At 42.0% G+C, this 26164-nt stretch overlaps 1 protein-coding gene across 9 annotated transcripts in view; it reads right to left on the minus strand.

Annotated features, from left to right (window-relative positions):
* LOC139442238 (centrosomal protein of 170 kDa-like) overlaps positions 1-26164 on the minus strand; it is a 182877-nt gene that overhangs the window by 8385 nt on the left and 148328 nt on the right. For 8 of the 9 annotated variants that reach the window (XM_071223020.1, XM_071223016.1, XM_071223019.1 and 5 more), the window contains 3 exons: positions 25757-25774; positions 2729-2843; positions 223-1967 (listed from right to left, as the gene is read on the minus strand). In XM_071223020.1, coding sequence (XP_071079121.1) covers positions 223-1967; positions 2729-2843; positions 25757-25774 — 1878 coding nt within the window. The remainder of the gene's footprint in view (positions 1-222; positions 1968-2728; positions 2844-25756; positions 25775-26164) is intronic. The other variant, XM_071223017.1, reaches the window with a different exon arrangement.

Genomic DNA, 26164 nt, shown 5'->3' on the forward strand with positions numbered 1-26164 from the left:
ATGGGTACAAGTTAACCTTTTCATCTTGCTAGAATATTGTTAAAAGTGGTGTAAAACCATCATACCCCTAAATTCCTTCTAATGACGTAAGGTTATGTTCATGATGTGACTTTTATGTTAGTGTAAAACTAGGGTGCATTAAAAAAACTCAAGATGCAGATATACAACAGACAAGAGAGTCACTGACAACACTACCATAGACATGCTGGAACAACTACCCACCTGAGATGAATGCAAGGAGAGACTAGTATCATCCTCGTCAGCACTGTGGGAGATCCTGTCTCGGCGCAGTGGCCCGGATAGGGGAATGAATGCCCGTGGGAGACCCTGCTCGTCGAAGCTGTCCGTGGCCTCGCTGGTGGTCAGACTGAGATCCTCCACACTTGATACGGAGCCATTTCTATAGGTGTCGCTACTTCGGCCAGAGAGTTCTGCGGAGTTGGTAAATGAAGCTGATCTGTACATCCGCTTCTTGGCCAAAGTTGATTGACTTGACTGCAGTGGTTTTGATTTTGGTACGTCTTTAGCTTTTGCTTTAGCAGAGGCAACTGCCTTCCGAGGGTCATATTCCTTCCTCCGCTTCCAGGCAAGCCGCTCGGCAGCTTTGGGTGAGTTGGAGCGACTTCCTGGCTGAGACTGGCTCCGAGCACTGTTGCCAGTAACAGACAGTCCCCGAGATCCTTCAGTCTTCTTCAACTGGGTCTTGAGAACCTTCAGTTCAGATCTCCGTGCAGCTTCAACAGGGTTGAAAATAGACAGTGTCTTTTGCGAATTGGTCTTGTAGCCTGATCGCAAACTATGCCTACCACCATCTTTTCTATCAAAGTTTGGAGATGATGATTTGATATTTTCCCTGCTCTTTTTGACTATCTCAGCTCCTAGACTGACCTCACTCTTGCCAGAATCAAACCTCCCCGACATCCCAGACTTGGACCGTGCGGTGGACCTGGCCGTGCTGGAGGCTGTGGACCTGGCCACGCTGGAGGCCGTGGGGGCTCTCGAGGAACTGGCAGTACGGTTGGTGGATCCCCTGGGCGTACTTCCTGTGGAGCTTCTGCTCCTGTTTGTCCTGGGAGTTTCCTCTGGACCATCAGCTTTGGCCCGTCTCAGTGCGAATGCTCTGTTGGGCTTCGTGTTGGTAATGAGGCCCTTCTTGGCCTCTTTCTTTGCGGAACTTCCCACATTGTCTGAACTGACATCAGAACGATAACTTTCAGAGTCTCCCAACTCAGAGGATTCACTATAAACATCTGACACTCCTGAAGTGTCTAAACTGTAGCTTCTAGGTTTGGTAGTTTTACTCACATTTTGGTCCCTATTCACAGACAGAGATTTCCCCAGAGGAGGTTTTTTAGGTGTGGATGTTAAAACATGTTTGGTTGTTGACCTCTTTCCTAGATTGTCCCTTGGGCTTGAAAATGTTGTTGGTTTTACAAACTTATCATCACCATTAACCATTGCCACTAGGCTGTCAGAGTCTGAGTCACCAGCTGTGTCATTCTGACAATAGCCATTCATAGTCTCTCTGTTAGCCATTCGAGCCTCCATGGCCGCCATCACAGTCACGGTATCCCTCAACAACACCTCTGTATCCATGCTTGTGTTCGTCGGGGCGGAATCTGAGGCAGGACTATCCGTCCTCTGGGTGGTATCCCCGCTCATGTCCGACCCACTTCCACTCCGACCACGAGCCGACGAGTCCCCGTTGGTCTCCTGGTAGTGAGTTACCACTTGACTAGAAATAGTCACACTTTTTTGTTTTGAATCCAGGGGCCACGATGTGAGTGGGTCCTCTTGCCTTGGGGTGGCATCGCCTGACCGTGGACTCAGCTCCCCGATCCGAGGGCTGTAATCACTGCTGCAGGGACTCTGGTCAGTGGGGATGGAGGGCAGCTTCCTTCCTGTCCCTGGTCTCTTACGCACATTAGGTGGCTTCTGGGAGCCCAAATCTTTCATATTGTTATGACCTGAAAAAGGTAAATTACATGGTTGCAGATCAGTGACAGTTGAATAGGGCACACAGAGACTCCACGTTTGATTGCTCAAGTGAAGCATCTCATTGTCCGTGGCTTCAGGGCGAGTATACCCTGCTTGTACCCCACTGATTTCAAATGAATAGGGACAAAGTGAATAGATGCGACTATTGTGGGCTCTTCAGTCACTAGCCATCTATATTATAGAATAAACCTTTAATGTCTTCACCAGCATTCTGACACTGTTCATCAAAACAAAAGTCATTTTCAGAATGATACCGAAATGCGTAAGGTATGCTTATCTATGGACAAAGGGGATAAAAGTAATGTAGGAAAAAACAAGTTTTGAAGACGTTTCCCACGATTGTGTAATCAGTGATCCCTGGGGGAGCGTGCGCTATTGATGGGATTATTGCCTGGAGGTGATGACGAGCTCGAAACTGTACACTATTCATAGCAGCATCAAGAGGTGAAACAGATTCTACTTTGGTCTTTTCTGTAACATATTTCCTATTTGAACAAAAATGTGAATCAGATCACAAAATAATGATAAAAAACAACTGAAACTAAAGCCAAGATACAGTTGTTCACTAAAGCTCAAATTTCCATTTTTGAAACCTACATTTAACTGTATCTCTAGTTAAGTACCAGAAAATATGTCATCCCCAATTTGTATTTCTGAACTTGGGCCGCCTCAACAAACTTGTTACAAACAAAAGGCTTTTCTCAAGCTGAAACATTTCGACTGAACCAACCTTCTTCCAGATCTAGACTCTGAGATTTCTTCAGCGCTCGCTGCTTCGCCAAGGCGGCCCACTGTGACACCCACTTGGGAACATCGTCGGTGGACATGGCGGCCAGAGACAGGTCCTGAAACAACAACAGCATCCCACTTAGTACTGAGTTCCCACTTTAAGAAGGAATCTGCCTGTCTTCAAGAAATGTTTCTCCAATACAAATCTACCAGAAATCTCTGATCAAATGACCAACTTCTCCTGTCTGTACCAAAATACAGACTAAAGTCCTTCAATGCTCGATCCTTCTCTCATGCTGGTGCCTCTCTATGGAACTTCCTTCCCTTCAGCCTCAAAGTCTGGTCTCAAATCGGACCTTTTTGAAAGTTAGAACTGAACGTGTAGATATTTACTATCTTACTGTCCCCTCTCTGTTGTATATATGTACATATATGTGCATTGAGCATGTCCCGCAGAGATGTGGAATTGTGTGCTATAGAAATAGCCTTATTATCATTATTAAGCAATCATCTTGAGTTCCAAGGCAGGAACTACAATCAGAAATTCTGCAATACTGTATAGAGTGAGGTGAGGTGAGGTGAAATGGGGCTTAATCGAACCCCGAACCTTCCACTCTCTGGGCGGATGCTCCACCACTAGACCACGCAGGTGGTCTCTGTATTGAGTACAGAGACAAGGCACTGATGGTGGGTACTGTACAGAGACACAACACTTCAAGCATATACTAGACTGTTTCTAAGATATATTTAGGAATAATCAACAAATATATGACAAGGGGGGAAACTATGGAAAAAGGTAGGATTTAAAATAATAAAAGAAAGGAATAGAAAAAATAGAAAAGAAATATTACAGAATTTGTCAATATCATATTATATTACAAACATCACATACATTATATTCTGTCTGCAATTACCGAAACTATATAAAAAGGTACAATCATACATGAAGGATTACAGCAGTACTTGAAGTTCAGATGACTGAATGTAGATGAGGTGAGTCACATCAGTGATGGGAAATAAACCACACGTACAGCTCCGGGGCCAGGGAACCGCTCTCGGGCCCATGGATAACGTTCTCCTATTTACAAGTATTGTATACTGTGCAATAAAAATGCAGGCACTTTGCATACATCAAACCTTGACTTTCAGGTAACACCTGATAAAGCTCGGTCTATCATCCACAGAGGTCAAGGTCACAGAGTTCAGGTTATTTTACATGACTGGATGCTCCCCTGTGACGAAGCTGACAATGATAAAACCACAATTTTTAAACCATTATCCAGATAAGTGCTCCTTGTGAAGCCAGGTCTATACACCTATAGTTATACTTGAGCATGGCCTAGCTCGACCCACGGCCCAAGTTCCTCCCTTGTCTGGCTGTGTGGACAGGCCTGGCTGGAGGTCCCTCCCAATACTGACAGCCTTGTGTACAACAGCATGCTTCGCTGCTTCACAAATAGATTCAATATTACCAAGCATCAATGCGGAACGAACCAACTGGAAAGTGAACACACCCAGATTACCTGGTCATCATGGGCATGATGGCTCAAAGCCCTGGGTGGACCCAATGATAACAACCCTTGGTGGACCCGATAACAACCCTTGGTGGACCCAATGATAACAACCATTGGTGGACCGGATGATAACAACCTTGGGTGGACCCGATGATAACAACCCTGGCTGGACCCGATGTCTGACAACCCATGGGTGGACCCGACGTCTGACAGCCATGGGTAGACCCGATAACAATCCTGGGTGGAGCCAATGATAACAGATCTGGGTTGATCCGATGTTGACAATCCTGGGTGGAGACGATGATAACAATCCTGGGTGGACCTGATGATAACAACCCTGGATGGACCTGATGCTAACAGACCTGTATGGCCCCAATGATAACAGACCTGGATGGACCCGATGTCTGACAACCCTGGGTGGACCCGATGATAACAACCCTGGGTGGACCCGGTGTCTGACAACAACAGTGGATCTGATGATAACAACAGTGGGTGGACGTGATGATAACAGCCCTGGATGAACCCAATGATAACAACCCTGGGTGAACCTGATGGTAAGAGCCCTGGGTAGACCTGATGATAACAGCCCTGGATGGACCCAATGATAACAACCCTGGGTTGACCTAATAACAGCCCTTGGTGGACCCAATGTCTGACAACCCCGGGTGGACCCAATGATAACAACCCTGGGTGGGCCCAATGATAACAACCCTGGGTGGACCCAATGATAACAACCCTGGGTGGACCCGATGAAAACAACCCTGGTTGGACCTGATGTCTTCAACCTTGGGTGGACCCAATATCAACAAAATTGGTTGGACCCAATATCAACAACCCTGGTTGGACCTGATATCAACAACCCTGGTTGGACCCGATGTCCACAACCCTGGTTGGACCTGATATCAACAATAGGTAGACCCGATGTCCACAACCCTGGTTGGACCTGATATCAACAACCCTGGGTAAACCTTATATCAACAACAATGGGTGGACCTGATGTCAACAACCCTGGGTGGATCCGATGTCAAGCATGGGCGACCAGATGTCTACAGGCCTGGCTGGACCCAGCGGCTTACTGACGTGGTGTAATGTCAGGTGGGATGGCTTGATGTGAGAGAGTTGGACCTTCACCATCACCCTGAGTGGGATGTCATGCATGGTGATGGATCTCAGCCCTACAGCCATAAACATTTATACCTACATACCCCATCAAACATCTGGCCATAAATCTGTAACATCCTCTCTAGAGTGTCACATTCAATTAGATATCTGGGTAGGTTTAGTGAGTTACTGAGGCATAACCTATTCCTGATTAATGCGTCTCATGTGTGTGGCGGTTGTTGAATTTGTCGCTCTGTTTTTTTGTCCTGTGAGAGAGCTACACTCTGAATGCAAGGATATTTTTTACTATTTCACAAAGAAACATGTTTTCCGTCAAAGTGACTGAAGGTTCTGTTATGATTAAGAAACATCAGGTCCATGATAATATACTTCCTGAAGATCAAATAATGATAATCTCACTATAAAATGACATGCGTTTCCATTTGATAAATGAACAACAAACAACATCCATCATCCCAAACCCTAAGCTGTCAGGGTGGGTGGTTGAGTGGTTGAGTGAGTGAGTGAGTGAGTGAGTGAGTGAGTGAGTGAGTGAGTGAAAGGTTGTGTAAGTGAGTGGATGGGTAAGTGGTTGTGTGAGTGAGTGAGTTGGGTGTAATTCCAGTTACGTCACTGCATATCAGCTTACTGTGGTAGGAAGGCCCAAACTAATGCAGATTCATCATGTGACAGAAGCTGAAGTAGAAACACTGAAATAATCCGCCAACTCGGCAAGTTTGTTCTCAACTGAGCTGACTGTGCTGACACCAGTGAGACTGACATGCACAATCATGGTAAATAATTACACATCTCCTAATGTTTACTTCACGTAGCTAAACTCAGGACAAATAGCAGAATGTCTTCCCTATCATGGACCTAAAAAGCCAGTTAAGCACACATACTGCAACAATGGCAGGATCCTGCAACAATGGCAGGATCCAGCAACAATGGCAGGATCCAGCAACAACAGACGGATCCAGCAACAATGACAGGATCCAGCAACAATGGCAGGATCCAGCAACAATGACAGGATCCAGCAACAATGACAGGATCCAGCAACAATGGCAGGATCCAGCAACAATGACAGGATCCAGCAACAATGGCAGGATCCAGCAACAATGGCAGGATCCAGCAACAACGGCAGGATCCAGCAGTGGGCTGCAACTAGTAATTCAGGAATCCTTCTCATCAAAATGTTAGTCTTAGGCATATCTGCCACATTTACTTGCATATAAATATCTATAAATTGTCACAATCTTTATATAGACAATACAGCTAGGATGCATATTATACTTCTAAAAAATGTTTATCTGTATACAAAGGTAATGAGTCTTGATTCATATCGATGTGGGTTAGTTCAGACACAATATATGGCTTTAGGATATATAATGCATTTCATCAACATTAATTAATACCTAATTCAATATTGCGCATATTATTTGTGGCGAAGCTGTGAGAGTCAGGAGATTGTTTTCCAGCTAGTTTCACTATTTTCCAGTGGTAACTTGATGCCACACACCTCAGGGTCGTGCTACAAAGCGAGGCCATGGAGACTAAAACAATGTCACATACAAATACTAGGTCTACATAAACAGTGACTTGTTATTACACCTTATTTACTATCAACCAGTGAGTCAAAAAGTTACCTGTGACTTGCATGACATGGCAGAGCTCTACAGGACTACATGTTTACACACAATGTATCAGATGAACAATGTTTGTATGAAAACACACCGAGTCAGCGAGTCTCCCTGCCTGACACCCCATGAGAACACAAGATTATGGCTGCTTGACACCATGATGAATGGAGACCTCTCCTACATTCCAAATATATCCAGTCAGACGATGCATTAAAGGTACACTGGGAAAACGTATCCTCCGTTGTCTTCTCAAAGTCATACAAACATCCATACTCCATCACCAGCAGCTTATCAATTTTGAAAAATATTACAAAATGGTGAGTTGTTATAAAAAAAAAAATAAAATAAAATAACAATTTATGAATCACCATGATTATGAATCTACATGCATAGTATTGCCTTATGTCACAGATCCGATTTGGACTATGTCGACATATGAACCTTCAGTACAAGACCCCAGCTTTATTGCAGATACCATCATGACAATGATTATACACTCATATCTATTGCCAATGTCGTGACATATGTACTTTAAGGTGAAAATGAAACATATGACAATAACAATAACAGAGAGCTCTATTAATGAGATTTCATAAGTCCAAATTAAAAAGGATAATGTATCAGAAATCCATCCATTACCTCTTGTAATGTTGAATGACATACAGCACGAAACTGTGGTTGGCTGATGAAGTGCACTTATCATGCAGTAAATCAATAACACCCCACATCAGTCACTGGGCCACTTAGTCAATCACACCTGTCCAGCACACCTGTAATGAGGCAGATTAATAATGATGGCCTTGCTTCTGTGACACCTGTCTACACCGCAGCTTCACGCAATACATCTGGGACTTCCTCATCATAATGTGTGAGGTAGGACTGTGCAACATATTGTTCTTCCAGGCACATGACACAATGACCACACAGAACTACTGTGTCATGCAAAACACAGTAGCAGTCCAAAATGTTGGAAAGACCGTTCTGTCATTTTGAGTTTTGTAAAATGCACATAACTCCATTGAATCCATGGTTAGTGAGTGAATAAGATCACTGGGGTCCTATGCTGCTTAAGTACCTCACAGGTCTCCTGAGTGGATTCCTTCTTGAAGATCTGGGTTAGAATTGATCTTCAGCAACCCATGCTTGCTGTAACTGGCGATTATGCTTGTCGTAAGAGGCGACTAACGAGATTGGGTCATTCACTGGATTGTGTGGTCGACATTTGATTATTTACAAACCGTGGTCAAAAAGGTGTAATATTGTTGAGTATGGCATTAAACAACAAACAAACAAACCTTAGTGGATTCAAACTTGGAACTTCTGCGAGACAGTCTGACACTAACCTTTAGTAAAATTCACGACTGTCACACCTTCCTAATATCACGTCAAGTGTAAGAGGTTAACCATCCAGAAGTGCCCAGCACATCCTGCTGCTGCACACCTGTGTAATGTACAGGTACCACATCTCACCTGTCGGCTTAGAGAGGGGGTTAGGCTGAGTTACATCAGTGTTGACATTGTGTAATTAGATCCCAAGATGGCACACGATGTATGGACATTACTGCTCCTTTCAGAGATTAATCAGCTCTCTAAATACGCGGAGAATGTCGGGAATCCTACCTTAATGGGGCCGTCCACATCGGCCTCTCAAATCATGAGGACGACACCCATTAGACCACAACTATAATATTTATTACCTGTCCGCTTCAACAGTTGTGTGTACAATATGAGATTCCCAAGACAATTTAGAAGACACATTTCAAATTTCATACTGGTTTAATGTGTTTCTATAATATGCTCACTGACTGAATAGTGTACGATATAGTAATGATGTTCTCAAGAAACACACTGCAGGTGCATGGATGAGCACTCCCAATACAACCCATATCCCATAACTTGAGCTATAATCCCAAGTTGGATACTCCCAGTACATGACAGATGAAACAAAAACCACCAAATATTTGCAGACATAAGTGTTGTAAACCATATCTCTCTGTTATCGTCTCTTTCGGGGCGGTCGGGTAGTCAAGAGGTTAAAGCGTTCGCTCGTCACGCGGAAGACCCGGGTTCGATTCCCGACATGGGTACAATGTGTAAAGCCCATTTCTGGTGTCCCCCGCCGTGATATTGCTGGAATATTGCTAAAAGCGGCGTAAAACCATACTCACTCACTCACTATCGTCTCTGTCATTCAAACCCCTTCACCCACAATGTATTGTCACCTGGGACTACAATCTTCATGACACTGTCTCCCACCCACAACAAAGGCTTATCAAACTGTACCGCACTCACATCTTTTCCAATAATAGTTTTGAGGTTGACAACATAGAGCGCTCTTCTGAACACACTCCAAAAAGTACAATCTCCTTGACACACTTCAATCTCTATTTGGTACACTATTTATCTGTGACAACAGTATTCAGAAATAGAATCTGTATATCTGAGGTTGGATGTCATGACGACAGTGAGTATTTTGGATAGCAACATCTTTATCCTAGATACACGTTTCAGGGCTACTTCTTGCCCCTTCATCACCAGAAACAGCAAGAGTTGCCCTGAAACATTGTGTATGTATAATACAGTTGTCAACCGTGTCAGATTTAGATAAATAAATATAGCAACTATTTACAAACTAACACAAGTAATAAGTTTGGTTTATTATTGAGTGAGTGAGTTGGGTTTAACGCCGCTTTTAACAGTATTCCAGTTATATCACGGCGTGTCAGTTTAATGTGGGAGGAAAGCCCGAAGTGATGCAGGTCTCATCTTTTTCCACTTTAGTGAAACCCACAAGCACGGGTATGGTTCTGACAAACCTAGAAACATTATCGAGACAAACCGGGATTCGAACCCACAATCATAGGTTTTCCTGGCATGCCCAAGGGATGCAATTCTACACAGCGAATCACGGCGCCTTAGACGACTAGGCCACCCGTGCCCCCTTGGTTTATTATTGACTAATAGGACTATCCCTATGAAAAGTTGAATGGTATATACACTTGCAAATAACAGTAAAACTCCCATTCAGGATAAAAAGAACCACAAATTGTCCAACACAAAATACATTAAGCCATCTTCAAAGGGCATTTCTGAAAGTTCTTCTCCACCAGCCAGCAGCTCTCACTGATCAAAGGGCAGCACAATTCACGGGTCTGGGTTACTGCTTCAGTATTGATGAATCAGCATAAAGTTCTGTCAGACTCAATCCATAAACATGAAATCTCTACACTAGGCTTTTATCAACATGAAACATCCTTGCTTCAGGGAGGTATTTCAAAGTCGAGTACTTTTATGTTTCATCAACTATTTAAGGGTATTTCAAAGCATGGGGATACAAAATCGAGTTGAAACAGTCGGTTGCCTCTAATGATGGCTGACATGTGTGGGCAATGGCAAGTCATCAACAGTGCTGGGTGGAAGACAGTTTTATTATGGCATGGACAGCTCAACAACAAACCAGGGAGCTAAGGAACTGTATTTTATGCTGAGTAAGAAATATTGCATCGTTGTGACAGGGAAACACAAAGGGCTCAACATATTGTGAATAAGTCTGGGATCAAACCAAGACCTTGTGTGCAGGCTAAGAGAACACACTTTCCACTGTGCTACTGTGCTGTGGGTGTTGGGTTATATACTCACCGCCAAAAGAAACATGAACCATAGAAACATATAGAGAAGTATGTACGTTCAGAAGATATGTTTGCAGTGTGTACCAAATAATGACAAAACTAACAATGAGTCCAGTGTTACACCAGAGTGTCTTTATTATTATCACGCTATGCTGCACATGATTTTAAACTTTACACGCTAATCCTGCACGAGACAAATGGTGCATCTCGAGTCATTGATCTATGATGACACATGTGATGCGTTCATGAGCATCGGTTCGCGCAACATACCAGTATGTTCATTTGTGCATTGAACCAATCTAATATCTCTTGAATATGAGTAATTCTTCATATATTAACCGACATATGTGGTATTCATGTTTCTTTTGTCAGTGAGTATATTCTAAAGGAGGGTGTATTACGATGAAGGGGGTGTATTATGATGATGAGGATGTTTTACAATGAACCCGTTCGTTATCCAATCACAGACTACCCTGACCTAGCATCTGAGATGATGTGCTGTTCTGTCTGCCTCTGCAACACACGGTGGAGGGCTCACCGCTGAGAGAGGATTACCTGTATTTGGTCAACATTAAACACCCCCGTGATACTCGCAACACCCTCAACACACAAAACCTTTAACAGTGATGTCTCCTTACCAAACAAACGTTAGGGCCCTTCTCAAACTAATGACTCAGTTCTTAGTTCATTTTGAGATGATACAAACCCAATCTAATGAGGTCTGTCAACACTGACACGTCACTGTGACTTCAATCATGTGACACAGACAGTGATGATATAGGGCAACCTGGCCTCTCAGGAACAATTCCCCTAACATTACAATTTATAAAGCCCATTTCTGGTATCCCCCACTGTGATGTGTCTGGAACACTGGAGAGTAGAACCCTACTTACTCACCATACCGAGTGGTATGTTTGTGCAGACGATGTTGAGAGAGGCCGCCAAAAGTAATAAATTACATTAACACGACACTTCAGTGAATTGAGGTCACTTCCTGACAGAGATCCTACATTCTTGTTTCACAGAGGTAACCAGAAATCCATACAGCTCTTACATGTGACACAAGCAACTCTACTCATTTTGTCAATACCACTGATAATATAAAATAAATTTGAATTTGATTTTCTTACAACTAAGAGAGTCGAACATGAACTGAAAAAAAATATTTCAATTTGTTTCTTTGTCTATTAGACATAATGCTTATCATCAGGTGTTAATGTGTGATGTTACAGGTAAATTACAGGTAATTGCTGCCGTCTATATTCTGGACGGATGTACATCTCACCCCATCAGATTATGTCCAAGTTTTTGGGTGGTGAGGTAGCCTAGTGGTTAAGGTATGCGCTCATCACGTCGAAGACACGGGTTCGATTCCCCACATGGGTACAATGTGAGAAGCCCATATTGCTGTAATATTGCTAAAAGTGCCGAAAACGACACTCTCTCACCATCAGCTTTTACATTCCTGTCTAATACAGCCAATGAAGGATTTTTAAACAGATATTGAATTATCTCAGTATCCATGAAACAGAGCACGTCATCAGGGGGACATGATGAAACAAGAGCTTCGCCTAAACTTCACACACAAAACGGAAAACAAAATATGAATATATGCCCTGACAGAAATCTGTCACGATATCTGCCACACACAATAACCCGGCAAAACGATTAACAGAAGTACAAAGGTGATAGTTCATGCAACCAGTGACATTATCCCACGAAAAGTTCAAACATTATAAACCTCCTGTCTACATCACTCTACAGAGACACAGAAGTCAGTATCTCACCAACAATCTCTAACCCTACCTTGACCGTTAACTTTCCTTTCAATGTATCGTGCGACTCAAGACGCAGATATAAAGTCACGCAGGCAGGGTGTAACATGTCAATGGCAGCTACTGAAAAGACTCACTCTGTATTCAACTCCCACACTCACTTACCTAATCCCTGCCAAGGAGACTGACACCTGAAATTTACCTGTACATTCCGCAGGGGTCAGGTACCTGACAGACAACAGGTGACTTGGGGGTACAAGGATAGGTATCGGTCCTACAGTCCCCCGACACTGAGGGGGCAGGGGGGGGGATCTCATACCCCAGTGGTAACACTGTACCATCTTGGCTTGCATTGAGATCAGTCAACTCCACGCTTCAAGTTCAGTGTGTAATGGTAAAATTTGAAAGTGTAACAGTCAAGTCTAATGGTAAAATGTCGAAAGTGTAAAAATATCATTTCAATTTCTTATAGCAAAATGTTCAATATAAAAAAAGTAAAATTTTCAATGTTTGATGGTAAAATGTTCAATGTTCATATGTTCATATTACTTATAGACTATTTAATGACCAGGTCATTCACCTGTCACAGTTAACATCTGACCATATTGACATACCTGAAACTGATATACAATAGCAATATCTATTGACATGCTCAGATATCTATCGTCAGAGTGTCACCAAGAAATCACTGCCTCTCTTCAGCTGTAGTTAGATAAAGGTCACAACACACTCGGTGATATCAATCTGTTTACAAATATGCTCTGATAAGTCCCAAATTCAAAATTAATGACAAACAATATGACAACTTGTTCACCCATGACCTGACCAAACCATAAACAAAACAGGTTATTATTCTTACCTGCAGGAATATATTCCCTGATGGAGGATTGAAAGCGTGTTCCATATTCTGTAAAAGCCTTGCTACGCAATGTGCCTGTTACTCCTTGTTAAAGCCAACTCCTGATGAATGTCTCTATGTGTTTACAACTACCTCAAGCTAAGACAAGACCATGCTACTCTCCCTGCATACCACAAATGTTTTTTCACTCTGACAGGAATATTTGATGGTGTAATTTGTTGTCAAGGTCTGCGAAGTCAGCCGATCCTATCCATCAGTATGTGTTATCTTCCAGGAAATCCAAACTCTCAACCTCGCGGTGTCTCTTTGATGCTCTCCACCGCTGGAGGTAAAATACTTCCTCTCGTACTAGAGAGCTGAGGGTGAGTGCTTCTTTTCAATGGCAATTCGCCTCTGGATCCTGGACTATGAGGTAACAGAAACTCTCCTGACTCGTCTAGAGGGTGGGAGAGTGCTAGTCACCAGTGGGAACGCTCCACTATGAGTTAACTGTAGCCACTTCCCTGAGTGTTTCACAAGCCCACTAGCAACAACTGCCCTGTGTCTGTGTTGGTGTGTGGGATCAAGCCACACCAGTCAGCTGGAGCTCGTTAGTTGCCTCGCTGAACAGAAGCTCTTGGGATTATCTCACATGGATTAGGATTTAGATAATTATACCTGTCAGTAATGCTTCAGGAATCAAATAGACACCTCAGCTCCTTAATTAGTTCCGTATACATGTAGTGTAATATGTATAGGCTGTGCATGAACCCTACCCTGTGTAAATTTATCAGCATTTATAGATAAACTCAGTGTTACAAACAATAAAGAAGTTGTTATCTACAATAAGTTTCACGTCAATATGTTTTCCCAACTTTAAAATGCCTCGCCAAGACTTGATTAAGACTTATACAAGTCTCCAAGGCAATTATTATTAGTATTAAAAATGATAATTTCTAGATAATATAAACAATAAGAACAAGTTATCCCTATAAAAAAAAATTGCATCCTTAGAGTGTACAATCCACATATCTAGATTTGCCTATTATAAGGATAGAATTACTATACATCCATGGACTTATCATTCAGTACAGCCTTGGAGCAAAGCTGGACTTGATTATACGTGCAGTGTTACACATGCATACAGTGTTATGCATGCCGGACTGAGCATCTTATGGTTACAGTGAATTACACATGAATGCAACAAGGATGACAGCACGGCTCGATGAGCTGCAACATAGCATAGGTCACCTTTACCCAGCATGATATGACTGCAACCTTGCACTCCCTCTAATTCTGCTGTAGGTTGTCACACAATGTGTCACAATCACAAGAGGAAACTGAAGAGGACTGCTCCGCCCGACCTATGTGCAGACAAGGAAACTCATTACTGGAGTCAGTCCGGTAATCTTCATCACAAACACTATCTGGCCACCTTCAGGTAATTACAGTGACCATTGTCCGAGAGGGGCCAGTCTGAGTGGACAGCAGCCGTGAGAGTGAGCTTGTTGACACACCAGGTTACAAGAACTGACATGGAGTGGACCAGGGGAGTTCAATCATGAAGATGCTCCACCTTCTCCTGATGGTGGTGAGATCCACCTCCTGCTGATCGGGATGGTGAGATTGAGTGGATTGAGTGACACGAAGTGGCGGTATGTGGGGGTGCAGGTGGGTGGTTGCGTTGAGAGAGAGATGAAGACACTCCTGCCACTGATCGAGATGGTGAGACACATACACATGGAGCGAACTGGGTGACAAGAAGACATTCCTCCTGTGGCAGGATGCTGGGACACATGGAATGGATCAGGTGACATGAGGAGGGGGGGTATGCTCGAGTTGACTTGACACATTGACCATACCAATACACCTCCTCCACCCCCTCTCTACCTTGCATAAATGGAAACTAGCACTTCTTAAAAGGTTATTGCTAGGATAACAACTACCTGAATGTTATCTTAACACAGGGACTGTCTTCAATACTACTTCATGACAATACTGACAGCCATGATGCTGGTATGGGTAACAATGCTACTGCCCATACCGCACCCTGTGCTTTACAAACATTGATGATACCTCTGGCATACAATACTTTAATGAGTCTAAATATTTTCAATCCACTTTAATTAATAATACTTTTCAATTCCTAAACAACATCAGAATGTGCAGAAAAAATCACATCTGCACATTGAGCACACACTGACAGGTCAAGATTCTAACATTCAGTCCACCATGGCTTTTACTCCCCAAACCATATTGTAACCTCTTCAACAAACACTTTAATAATTTCCTACCATCCATCAGAGTGAGTACCACCAACTGGTGACACCGCCCAGGCACTCAAGCCTCTAATTGAAATCCTCTACACATACTCACAGACAATACAAGACTTACGGGGAGGGATTACCCCTAGTGAAAACATTGAGATGGGCTTTACCTACCTATGCAATACCTGGACTGACCGCTGACTGCCCGGCCCCGGAGATAAGTCTATACTGTGATTGCATTACCCAAGCCTACATTATAGGTGAGAACAATAAGAGGCCATTGTTGTGTGCTGTCGGCGAACTCGGCTAACTGTGTATTTGCAGACAGATCAACCTGGAATTGTTCTAATCCCCCTTTCCTTAAATCTGCGACTTTCTTCCCGGATTACAGTTTAATCTATGAATTCTAAAATTAAACACATCCTTGAGGCTGTTTTTTCAGGTCACTTCACAAATTGGATTTCCAGTTTGACAGATGTTGACATGAATGGTAGTTTTGCCTTGGCAGGATATTAATAACCATCTCAACCTGATGCTTGTACAGCTACAACTCACACCGCTCACATACCTACAGCTATCTGACATGTCAAGTGTATATCTCCTCCCATGTGTATTGAACTTGATGTCAATTTATATAATTTAATCTGTCATAGTATCACAGGCAGAAAGAAGCATGTGGCCCACCCGTATTTCACAGAAGACGAAAGTTGATTTCTTGCTGCTATGTCCTACTCCTGATTTCCATAGCCATGTTGTATAATATGTGAGAATATAATATGTAAATATGACAAAATTCACACAACTGTTGAGAAAGTCCTCGCTATAGGTCTCAAAGTGTTTTTCATCCTTCAGTACCCTTCCAATCAACCTTGTAACCCCTCTAGCCCCTCTGATCACAGATCTCAGTTTCTATGTGAAACCAGTTATACAATGTCGCCACATCCCCAGTCAATAAATAACATGTATCCCACATGTACATCCCTACCTTTATCCACACGTCAGCTCCGGGCAATACAGATAGATATAGTCCTTCAGTTTCAGCCCATCAAGATCCAACCACAAAGAAGCTGTGTTAATCCAGAAGCTGTTGCCAGCTCAATCTTGCCTTCAAAGAGTTTATTAGCGTACCTGTCTGTCGTGAGTTGTTCAACAATGCTGGTCAGAGGTCAACTGACACCATGTTTATTCATAGGTCTACCGCAGATTGTTGGATCTCAAAGATGAAACATGGTTCTCCCTTACACAAAACAATAATGGTCTCGCCTCACAGACACCTGGACTTTTTATACCTGGGTGAGAGTGGTGTCAGTGTCCTCCACCAAACTTCACCTGGGACGGGAACAGGCACTAGCCCACAAGCCTGAGTCAGACTAATTAAAAGTATCCCAAGGGCTACTAGAATTTCAGGCTTAATGCTGGTGTCCCTATATGTTGTCACCTTTCAGGCTTGCAAATGTTTCAGATTTATCTCAAACACAGCTTCAGCATTCTATAGTACTCAACTCTTGATAGGAATAATCTGATATCTCATTCCATTTAAAAATACACTTGATATATTATGAGAATCAGTTTTGTATATCATGGAAAGATGAAACCATCCCTATCACAAGTGGAATAGCATATTGGATATAATGAATGACACCCTTATTCTTCACATCACATTAATAGCTCATTATCAGTTATTTCCTTACTTAGAATTTCCAACTTAGAAATCAGTCATCCTCTTAGTACGTCCGGCTTTCACAAATCCTTGTAAAAAATCCAACCTCTACCAATCCCAGCTGGTACTGACAGAATCACAGATGACATCATGAAACACACATTAGCAGCACCTACTGGTATGATGAATAAATTCACATATCACCAAATCAATTTCCAGTGGAATGTCAGCTATGTGAGGGTGGGATGCTGGTCTTGTTCGGGTACAGAGATGCAGGGTCCACGACCACTTCAATTACCTACATAATACACCCATCTCTGTGTCACGCTTCTAGCTGGATGGACACCATTTACTGGAAGAAATCAGCCACTTCAACCACCCATATATTAGACCAAATTACAGTTAATATCAGTTTTCCTGTTCTGCTGGATAGCGTTCAGCTGTTTGTTGTACAGAAGTAGAGTGGTTCCAGTGCTGATCAATGCGGGTATGTGACAGGTGCCCCCGACAGGTGTGTTCACAACACTGTATGACTATAGACACAGCACTCCACCACCTATACTGGCTGACATCACACTCAACATTCCAATAAATCACCTCGCAAACCAAAGAAATAAATTCAAAACATCAATAACCTTATTCTATAGTCACAAACATGTACAACAAAGAATATTGAATTTTTGGAATGCATTCAAAGCATTGGAAAGACAAATTATTTTAATTTTCAGATGAGATTTGACAAACCTAAAATGAGAAATTTGTGAGGTTTTTGTAATATCCTGAGATGTTGATGATTTTAGTAGGTGTTACACAAGTTAATATACAACTTGAAAGAAGTTAAAGACCATCTGATGATTTCATTTTACTACAGTTAATGTGGCATGACAGATTAACTTTAGTCACATGAAAGAATCGGGGGTCCTTAACTTCCTTTGAAAAATACAGCCAACTACGTTTATAATGAACATGCTTATAACGAATTGATGGATAAAGCAAACAGCTTTTTGGTCCCGGCCATTTGCTGTATATATGCTCTATATATGCTTATAGCGAACAACGGTTAAATCAAACCAAGATTAGTGGTCCCTTTGAGTTCGTTATAACCATAGCACACTGTGTATGCAAATGTAAAGAATCTTTCCCAGTGATGACAGTAGTTGTCTGGCAGCTGCCATCTTGGTGCAGTGTCAATCTATGTGTGTTACTTGTCCAAAATGTCAAATGAGTCAGTTTCCCATACAACAAATCTTTGTCTTCTTCCTGGTACTAGCAGCCACACAACTGATTTCAAATATCATGACATTTACACCACACTACAACAGACTCGTTACAAGTAATCAGTTCTTCCATATCAAGGGACAAACATCCATAGAATAAACACATCACACAAACAAGTCATATTTCATTTTGTCCCAACTTCGCCCACAAAATATCAAGTTAATGATCATAACTTGAAAATGTCAATTTGAAGGTTGAAACATCACAACCACATAAACTGAAGTTGGAAAACTTTTCAACATGACACCCTTCTTTGAATTAAAAAAATAGATAAGTATTGATATTACACATCATAACAAACTTGTATACTGCTACCCACATAAAACTTCAAAGTTGAAGAGATTAGAGTCATAGCCTTAAAGATTGCTGTATTAACACCACAAATAGCAAAGAATTTAGTGGAGTGAGTGAGTGAGTGAGTGAGTATGGTTTTACTCTATTTGAGCAATTTTCCAGCAACATTGCAGCAAGGGACACCACAGATGGGCTTGAGACATGGAACCCAGGTCTTCAGAACGATGAGCGAACGGTTCCAACACCAGTCTACCTCCTCACTCCAGTTGACCTATAGGTTTCACTGATACTACAGCTTCTAATATTAGCATTGTTCACATTTCTTTCCAAACCATACTGCCTTAAATGAAAGTATGTAAAAGAAGCTTGTTAGTTGTCTTCATATGCTACAAGAACTAGTCAACATGTCATTGAGATGCCTCAGTGTGTGAGACGCTGTCACTAGAACACTGTCATCTCATAAATCTGTAACAAAGACTTGGCTTAAGAATCAGACAACTCCGAACAATTGAAATATGAGAGAAAAAAACAACAAAAAAACCCTGAAAAAGTAGAGTGGTTTTATTCTGCAGACAAGAAATAAGTAAAATGTCATTACCCCCCCCCCCCCCCCCCCCCCCCCCACACACACACACACACACACACACACACACACCATCTCCAATTGTCAGCTGCCTGAAGCAAGATCTCACCACATGTAAATCTGCTGTAATATTCAACACACCTCGCTGGCTGTTAACTACTCGTTCATCTGAGAGTCAAAACAACATAACCCTAAACATACACTACAGCCTCTAGGCAAATAATACTGTCACATGTCATAGCTCTGTGTCTCAGCATACCATATTTTATCTAATAAGCGCCAGATCTCTGATAGGCGCCAGCATGCACCCACACACGGTGGATAACACTCCACACAAAGTGGGTAACACTCTGCACAAAGTGGGTAACACTCTGCACAAGGTGGGTAACACTCCACACAAAGTCACTGTCATTGTCTGATCAGCGAGTCAAAACTACGACTGACATATACCACAGCCACTGTCTGAATTGTTAGTGGTGACTACAACTGACATATACCACAGCCACTGTCTGAAGAGTGAGTGGTGACTACGACTTACATATACCACAGCCACTGTCTGAAGAGTGAGTGGTGACTACGACTGACATATACCACAGCCACTGTCTGAAGAGTGAGTGGTGACTACGACTTACATATACCACAGCCACTGTCTGAAGAGTGAGTGGTGACTACGACTGACATATACCATAGCCACTGTCTGAAGAGTGAGTGGTGACTACGACTGACATATACCACAGCCACTGTCTGAAGAGTGAGTGGTGACTACGACTGACATATACCACAGCCACTGTCTGAAGAGTGAGTGGTGACTACGACTGACATATACCACAGCCACTGTCTGAAGAGTGAGGTGAGGTGAGGTGAGGTGAGGTGAGGTGAAATGGGGTTTGATGTCGCGTCCAAGATTGTTGCACTTATATAGCGACGTGCATGCACGTGTGTGTGTGTGTGGCTGCTTGTACTAGTCCGGACTAATGCCGATTTATAGTGCTAGCTCACTGAGATACCATGCTGCAGTTTAACATGAATACCACAATCAGATACAGTATACTGACTCCATGCCGACCAGTCCTTGTTTTAGCCCCTTTATGCCGAGCGCCAGACAGGGTAACAGCAAGTACCATCTTTTGGTATGACGCGGCCGGGGATCGAACCCCGGACCTTCCGCTCTCCGGGCGGACGGTCTACCACAAGACCACGGAGGCGGTCCCTGAAGAGTGAGGGGTGACTCCGACGGACATATACTATAGTCACTGTCTGAACAGTGAGGAATGACTACGACTGACTTATATGATAGTTGTTGATTGAGAGTAGTGACACCTACAAAAAGTACAATTCTGAACGATCTTATTTCATCTGACTAATTGCCAGTCCCTACACAGGTCAGGTATTAATACTCTTTAACAGGAAGCGTAGATGAATGACACTGCTGTCTATTTAAGGAAGGAAGTAGAAATGGATTGTGAAATTGGGATGGAAATAACACAATCTACCAGGAATAACCATGAGATGATGGACAAGATGATATATCTAATTGAGTGAAACAGATGTAGTGGAGTATACGAGGAGGATATACATTTGTATTATGACATACGCTCATGTTAATTGTGGGATTCTTAGTTTATAAGCTACATCAGTTGGCGAAAGCAGAGAAGGTTATTTCAACACTACACCATAATTAGAGAAATAGAACTCTTTTTGTTGTTGTTTTGTAGCTAACATTTCGGAAATACCAGTATGTTCACATTCTGATAAATGCAGCATGCACCTACATTCATTCTATTTTCGAAACAGAGAATTAAAGTTTAGTGTTTGCTTCATGAAAGAGTATCTATAAAGAAATGAATTGAAACAGCTATTAAATGTGAGACATGGTTTAAGTTGCTGTCATGCATAGAGTACACAACATTTTAGTTTCAGATGAGAATGATCTCCTAGATGGATTTGAGAGCAGGGGGTGGAATCTCAAATCCAACACAAGACTGGAACCTTGCAGCTAGTCAAGTCATTTAAGGCTTTGAAATTCGCTGTGCAGAGTTGCATCCCTTAGGCTTGCCAGAATCCTATGATTGTGGGTTCAAATCTTACAATCACCCTGATCATGACTCTAGGTCTGTGAGCATCATACCCATTCTTGGGTTTGTCCAAAGTGGAAGATATTTAACACTTGCACCTATCAGGCATTCATACCACATTAAGCAGACAAGCTGTGACACATATACTCTTAAAAGTAAAGGTAAACCCAACTCACTCACTCACTCACTCACTCTGTTGCCTTCATCCATCCAACAGGTAAGAGCAGAACTCATACGGAATGTTTTCTTCAAGCTTTTGTACAATTTCCAGACATATCTAAACCACCAAATAATGCACATCACATCCTGCAACAACACCCACTGTCTGTTGTCAGAAACAACCCTCTGTAATTATGCAGTACTCTCGAGCCATGGCTGTGCAGAACCTCATCCTATAATATAATCACCACACAAAAACATCGTCTGTGTTTAGACAGAAACAGCACACACACCTACCTGCAACATTCCACATGGAACCGCCAGCAACCTGAGACGTGACCAACCCACCTGCGGACCTCCCCCCTCCCCATACACCTGGGGGCAATGTCACCACTTGCATAATAACTGCCCTGTTCCAAAAAGCGATCTTAACTCCATTACGTAAAAAAGGGTTACAACAGTCGTGGTGCTAAGATCACTTTGTAGAACATGGCACTGAGACAACTCAGACCTGAAATTCAGTTTTCCAAACACCCATGTCAGTTTTGTTCTCTCTAATGTTTATGAAATGTCCACTGGGGATTGATCAGAAATTTCTTTTTGAGCTGGTTCAGGTCAATGTCCTCAGGAAAACTCTGCAATGTCTTGGACAGAACAGTGTCACATGTAATGTTAAGTGTCAGTGAGAAAAAGCCTGGTGAGATGTTCCTATGCAGAGACACGTGCTGGAGGGGTCATGGCCTGAGCTTGTTCATGTTAAGCAGACTTGCTGCAATTTAACAGAGTTCTGAGTGGCAACACTATGTCTTTCAGGGTGGCACCCTACGTAGGTTGGTTGGTTGGTTGGTTGGTTTGTTGTTTAACGCCGCACTCAGCAATATTCCAGCTATATGACGGCGGTCTGTTAATAATCGAGTCTGGACCAGACAATCCAGTGATTGATATCATGAGCATCAATCCACGCACTTGGGATCGATGACATGCATCAACCAAGTCAGCGAGCGTGACCACCCGATCCCGTTAGTCACCTTTTACGACAAGCATAGTCACCTTTTACAGCAAGCATGGGTTGTTGAAGACCTATTCTACCCCGGAATCTTCACGGGGCCCCCCCTACGTAGGAGACAAACACGGGTTATAACATAGGTGGAAAATATCATATACATATCGCTACACAATCTGGAAATTAATGCTTTCTATAAAACATTTCCCATCATAAACTGTGTTAGAGACATGTTAAGTCACTCATAAATTATTTCAGTACTTCCACAATGACAGTTGAAGTAGAGAGCTGACTGGCTGGCTATGACATGCCTTCACAGATCCTCAGATTCTTTCCCATGCAGAGAGCAGAATTCAGCAAAAACAAGATTAACTAATCAGAAAAATGTGCACAGGTAATTTACTTGGGAGTTTTCACGACAAACGTAAACATGTTTGGAGATCACTCTATAATCCTAACATATTTGTCTCGGACGTAGAACCTGTTCTGATCAACAAGTCTGACAGTGAGCGATACTGATGGGAATTTGCCCGAGACGGACAGTATTTCATGTCAAAGATTCGGGGGAATTCAGTAAAACCAGGAAACATCAGTCTGACTCCACTGTGGGAGAATCCATCCTGTCTAGACTGTCACTAAAGAATGTCTAAGATTAGATTATATAACTGTGTACCAGTTGAGGTAATCTGGTTCTAACAGTTCTATTCTCATCTGATATGACAGGAAATCATAGTCATAGGTCCTAGGAAGTCAAAGTTCTTGGTCCTAAAATATAAAAGTCCTTGGTGCTAGGAAGTGAAAGTCCTTGGTCCTAGGAAGCTAAAGTCCTTGGTCCTAGTAAGTCAAAGTCCTTGGTCCTAGGGAGTCAAAGTCCTTGGTCTTAGGAAGTCGAAGTCTTTGGTCCTAGGGAGTCAAAGTCCTTGGTCCTAAGAAGTCAGAGTCCTTGGTCCTAGGAAGTCAAAGTCCTTGGTCCTAGGAAGTCAAAGTCCTTGGTCCTAAGAAGTCAGAGTCCTTGGTCCTAGGAAGTCAGTCGTTGGTCCTAGGAAGTCAAAGTCCTTGGTCCTAGGAAGTCAAAGTCCTTGGTCCTAGATAGCCTGTTTGTCTGTAGACTGATGTTTTCAGCGAAATGAAAGTGTTGATTTTGTTTCAATATCAAGACGCATGTTTGAAACAGACAATCTTATTAACAGTAATTACTTCCTGGGTTTGGGACACAGATGATGAATAATGAAAAGGTTTGCCCTCAGAAACCTCGTTGATGGCACGCATGAAAACAGGACCAAAAATACTTCGGACATACACCATAGAATATTACACAACCAACTTGGCTTGATTGAGAGATTAGTACTTTTACAATTATTTACCCGTATCTTCAATATTTTAATTACAATGTCTAAAAGATGAACAGCCAGTGACTTTATCCACAAGTTGGAATTCTGAGTCCAGTAAAAATGTGTTGGTCTAGTAAAGCTAAATTAATAATAGTCCATATAATAACACTAAAATCTACTGAAAGTGATGTAAAGTGTGATGTTCAGGTTTTCGGCACAGACTGGATGAATGACATGTAGAATTAATCAATAACTTCATATCAACATTCCCTCATTAATTCTACACATGTTGCCAATCATATAGAGTGAGTGAGTGAGTGAGTGAGTGAGTGAGTGAGTGAGTGAGTGAGTGAGTGAGTGAGAGTCAAAATTTAACGTCACATTGGCAAAATTTCAACCATGTCGTGACATGAATGATATCCAATCATAAAGAAGTTATGAAATTATGAAAAAGAAATGCCCCATAATTAAAATATGCTGAAAGAAAGTGGCACATACATTTGAGTACATCTAAATCACATCTGGGCGACAGATACCCTTGGTTTAGTTTCCATAGCAACAAGGAGTCAGTGTTCATCATATACAACACAAACACCACACTGGGACACACAGGGTAAAGAACAAACAGTTCCAAAACATAAGTGACATGTGTAGCGTAACGGTAGTCAAACGAAAAAACACAACTGAGCTAACATTTTAACTTACAGCCATCAGGTCGACAGGGCAAGGCACACAGCAAACAAAGTTAAAAAGTGGCTATATTCCAGGTGAAATGTAGATATAACACAGGTCCCAGATGAAAGATGGTACAGGATATAAAAGCGTAATGTGCGACCGGCTTGTGTCAGTCCCAGTTGACACAATACCCACGTCAAGCACCTGGCTGATCATTACTAGAGCGAGTGCTTCTGGCCTTTCATTGCCATTAGCTACAGTGAAAACACCAGAGTGCAGTGACAGCGATATGACAGAGGTCTGCCAATAGGGAAATGGCTGAGCATTGGCAGAACTACTCAATCATCATGTGATGGGTCACTGAACTCATGTATCAGAAACAGTAACATTATATATTCCATACACACAAAAACATTATTGACCTGATATACAACAGACCAGCAATAGGATATTGTAGTCCATTAAACTGCTAGAGCTGAAAGAGTAGTCTCCCTTCCACCACTTAAATAGCTCATGTTGTCAGTGTTGGAAAGGCGTTGTTTGATTGAGACCATTCAGGTATTTAATTGTATCATATCCCATACACCCTGCCAAGATTCCTGGGTAGGATACATTCCGGTAGCCAAGAGCAAGACAAAATTGAAAATTGGGTGGTTCCAAAATGACCAGGCTAATCTCATAGACCATTCACTGGCATGCAAAAAGATTACATATTTTTCGTCTTTGAGAGCAGGAGTAGAATCAACAGATTCAAGTTATTTCTCTGACATACAGGTCAACCACATCATGGCTGATACATCATTTCTGTATAATTTTGATTAATGACCTATAGCTTTGTTAGTTTTACTCGTTAAAAGTCCAAAAAGCCAGTGTATTCCTGGCAATCAACTGCAACTATGATTGTGTGACACCATCATAATCACTTATAAAAGTCTAAAAAAACCAAATTGTATAATTTGAGGAGTCAGAAGAAAGAAAAAGGAAAAACTATTGTAAAAGTGACAGAAACTATCACAACTAAAAGAAAACAAACTTCATCCAAATGACATTTCTACTGAAAGTAAATTGTAAAATGTATGTGACAAAAACAGTACACAGAAGCCATGAGGATATGGAGATATATTCCCATACAGACAGCGAGTAGATTCAGTGTTATGTAATATATCACACAGCAGAGATACATGATATATTGTCTTTGGTCACTCACCTGGTTTTCAAAGAAAGTCTTAAAAAAAATAAAAACTTATATTACCATTTAAGAAAAACATTCACTACATTTCACTGTATTTTCACAATCTGGATATGCCAGCAATTAAGTTCTTGGAAATTTCTTCCAAGATGCGGTTTTAAAAGCTTTTGTTTTCAAACCCAAAGCACTAACTCGTGTCCTTTCACCAACATTTGCAACATTATATAACTAGGAGATATAAACTGCAAAATTGTTAAAGATCAACTTTGCAAATCTGGGGTATTGATAAACTTCCTAAAATCCCTATTTCACATTCACACTCTGACATGTCATCAGGTGCTGATTCAAAATGGTCAATACTAGTGCAAGGAGAGGACCTGTCTCATTGTTGTAGCTCATCTGCTATCAAAGACTCAGAGGTGCTGA

This window comes from Haliotis cracherodii, unplaced genomic scaffold (assembly GCF_022045235.1).
Source record: "Haliotis cracherodii isolate W230 unplaced genomic scaffold, xgHalCrac1.p SCAF_5, whole genome shotgun sequence".
In the NCBI taxonomy this organism is placed as follows: domain Eukaryota; kingdom Metazoa; phylum Mollusca; class Gastropoda; order Lepetellida; family Haliotidae; genus Haliotis; species Haliotis cracherodii.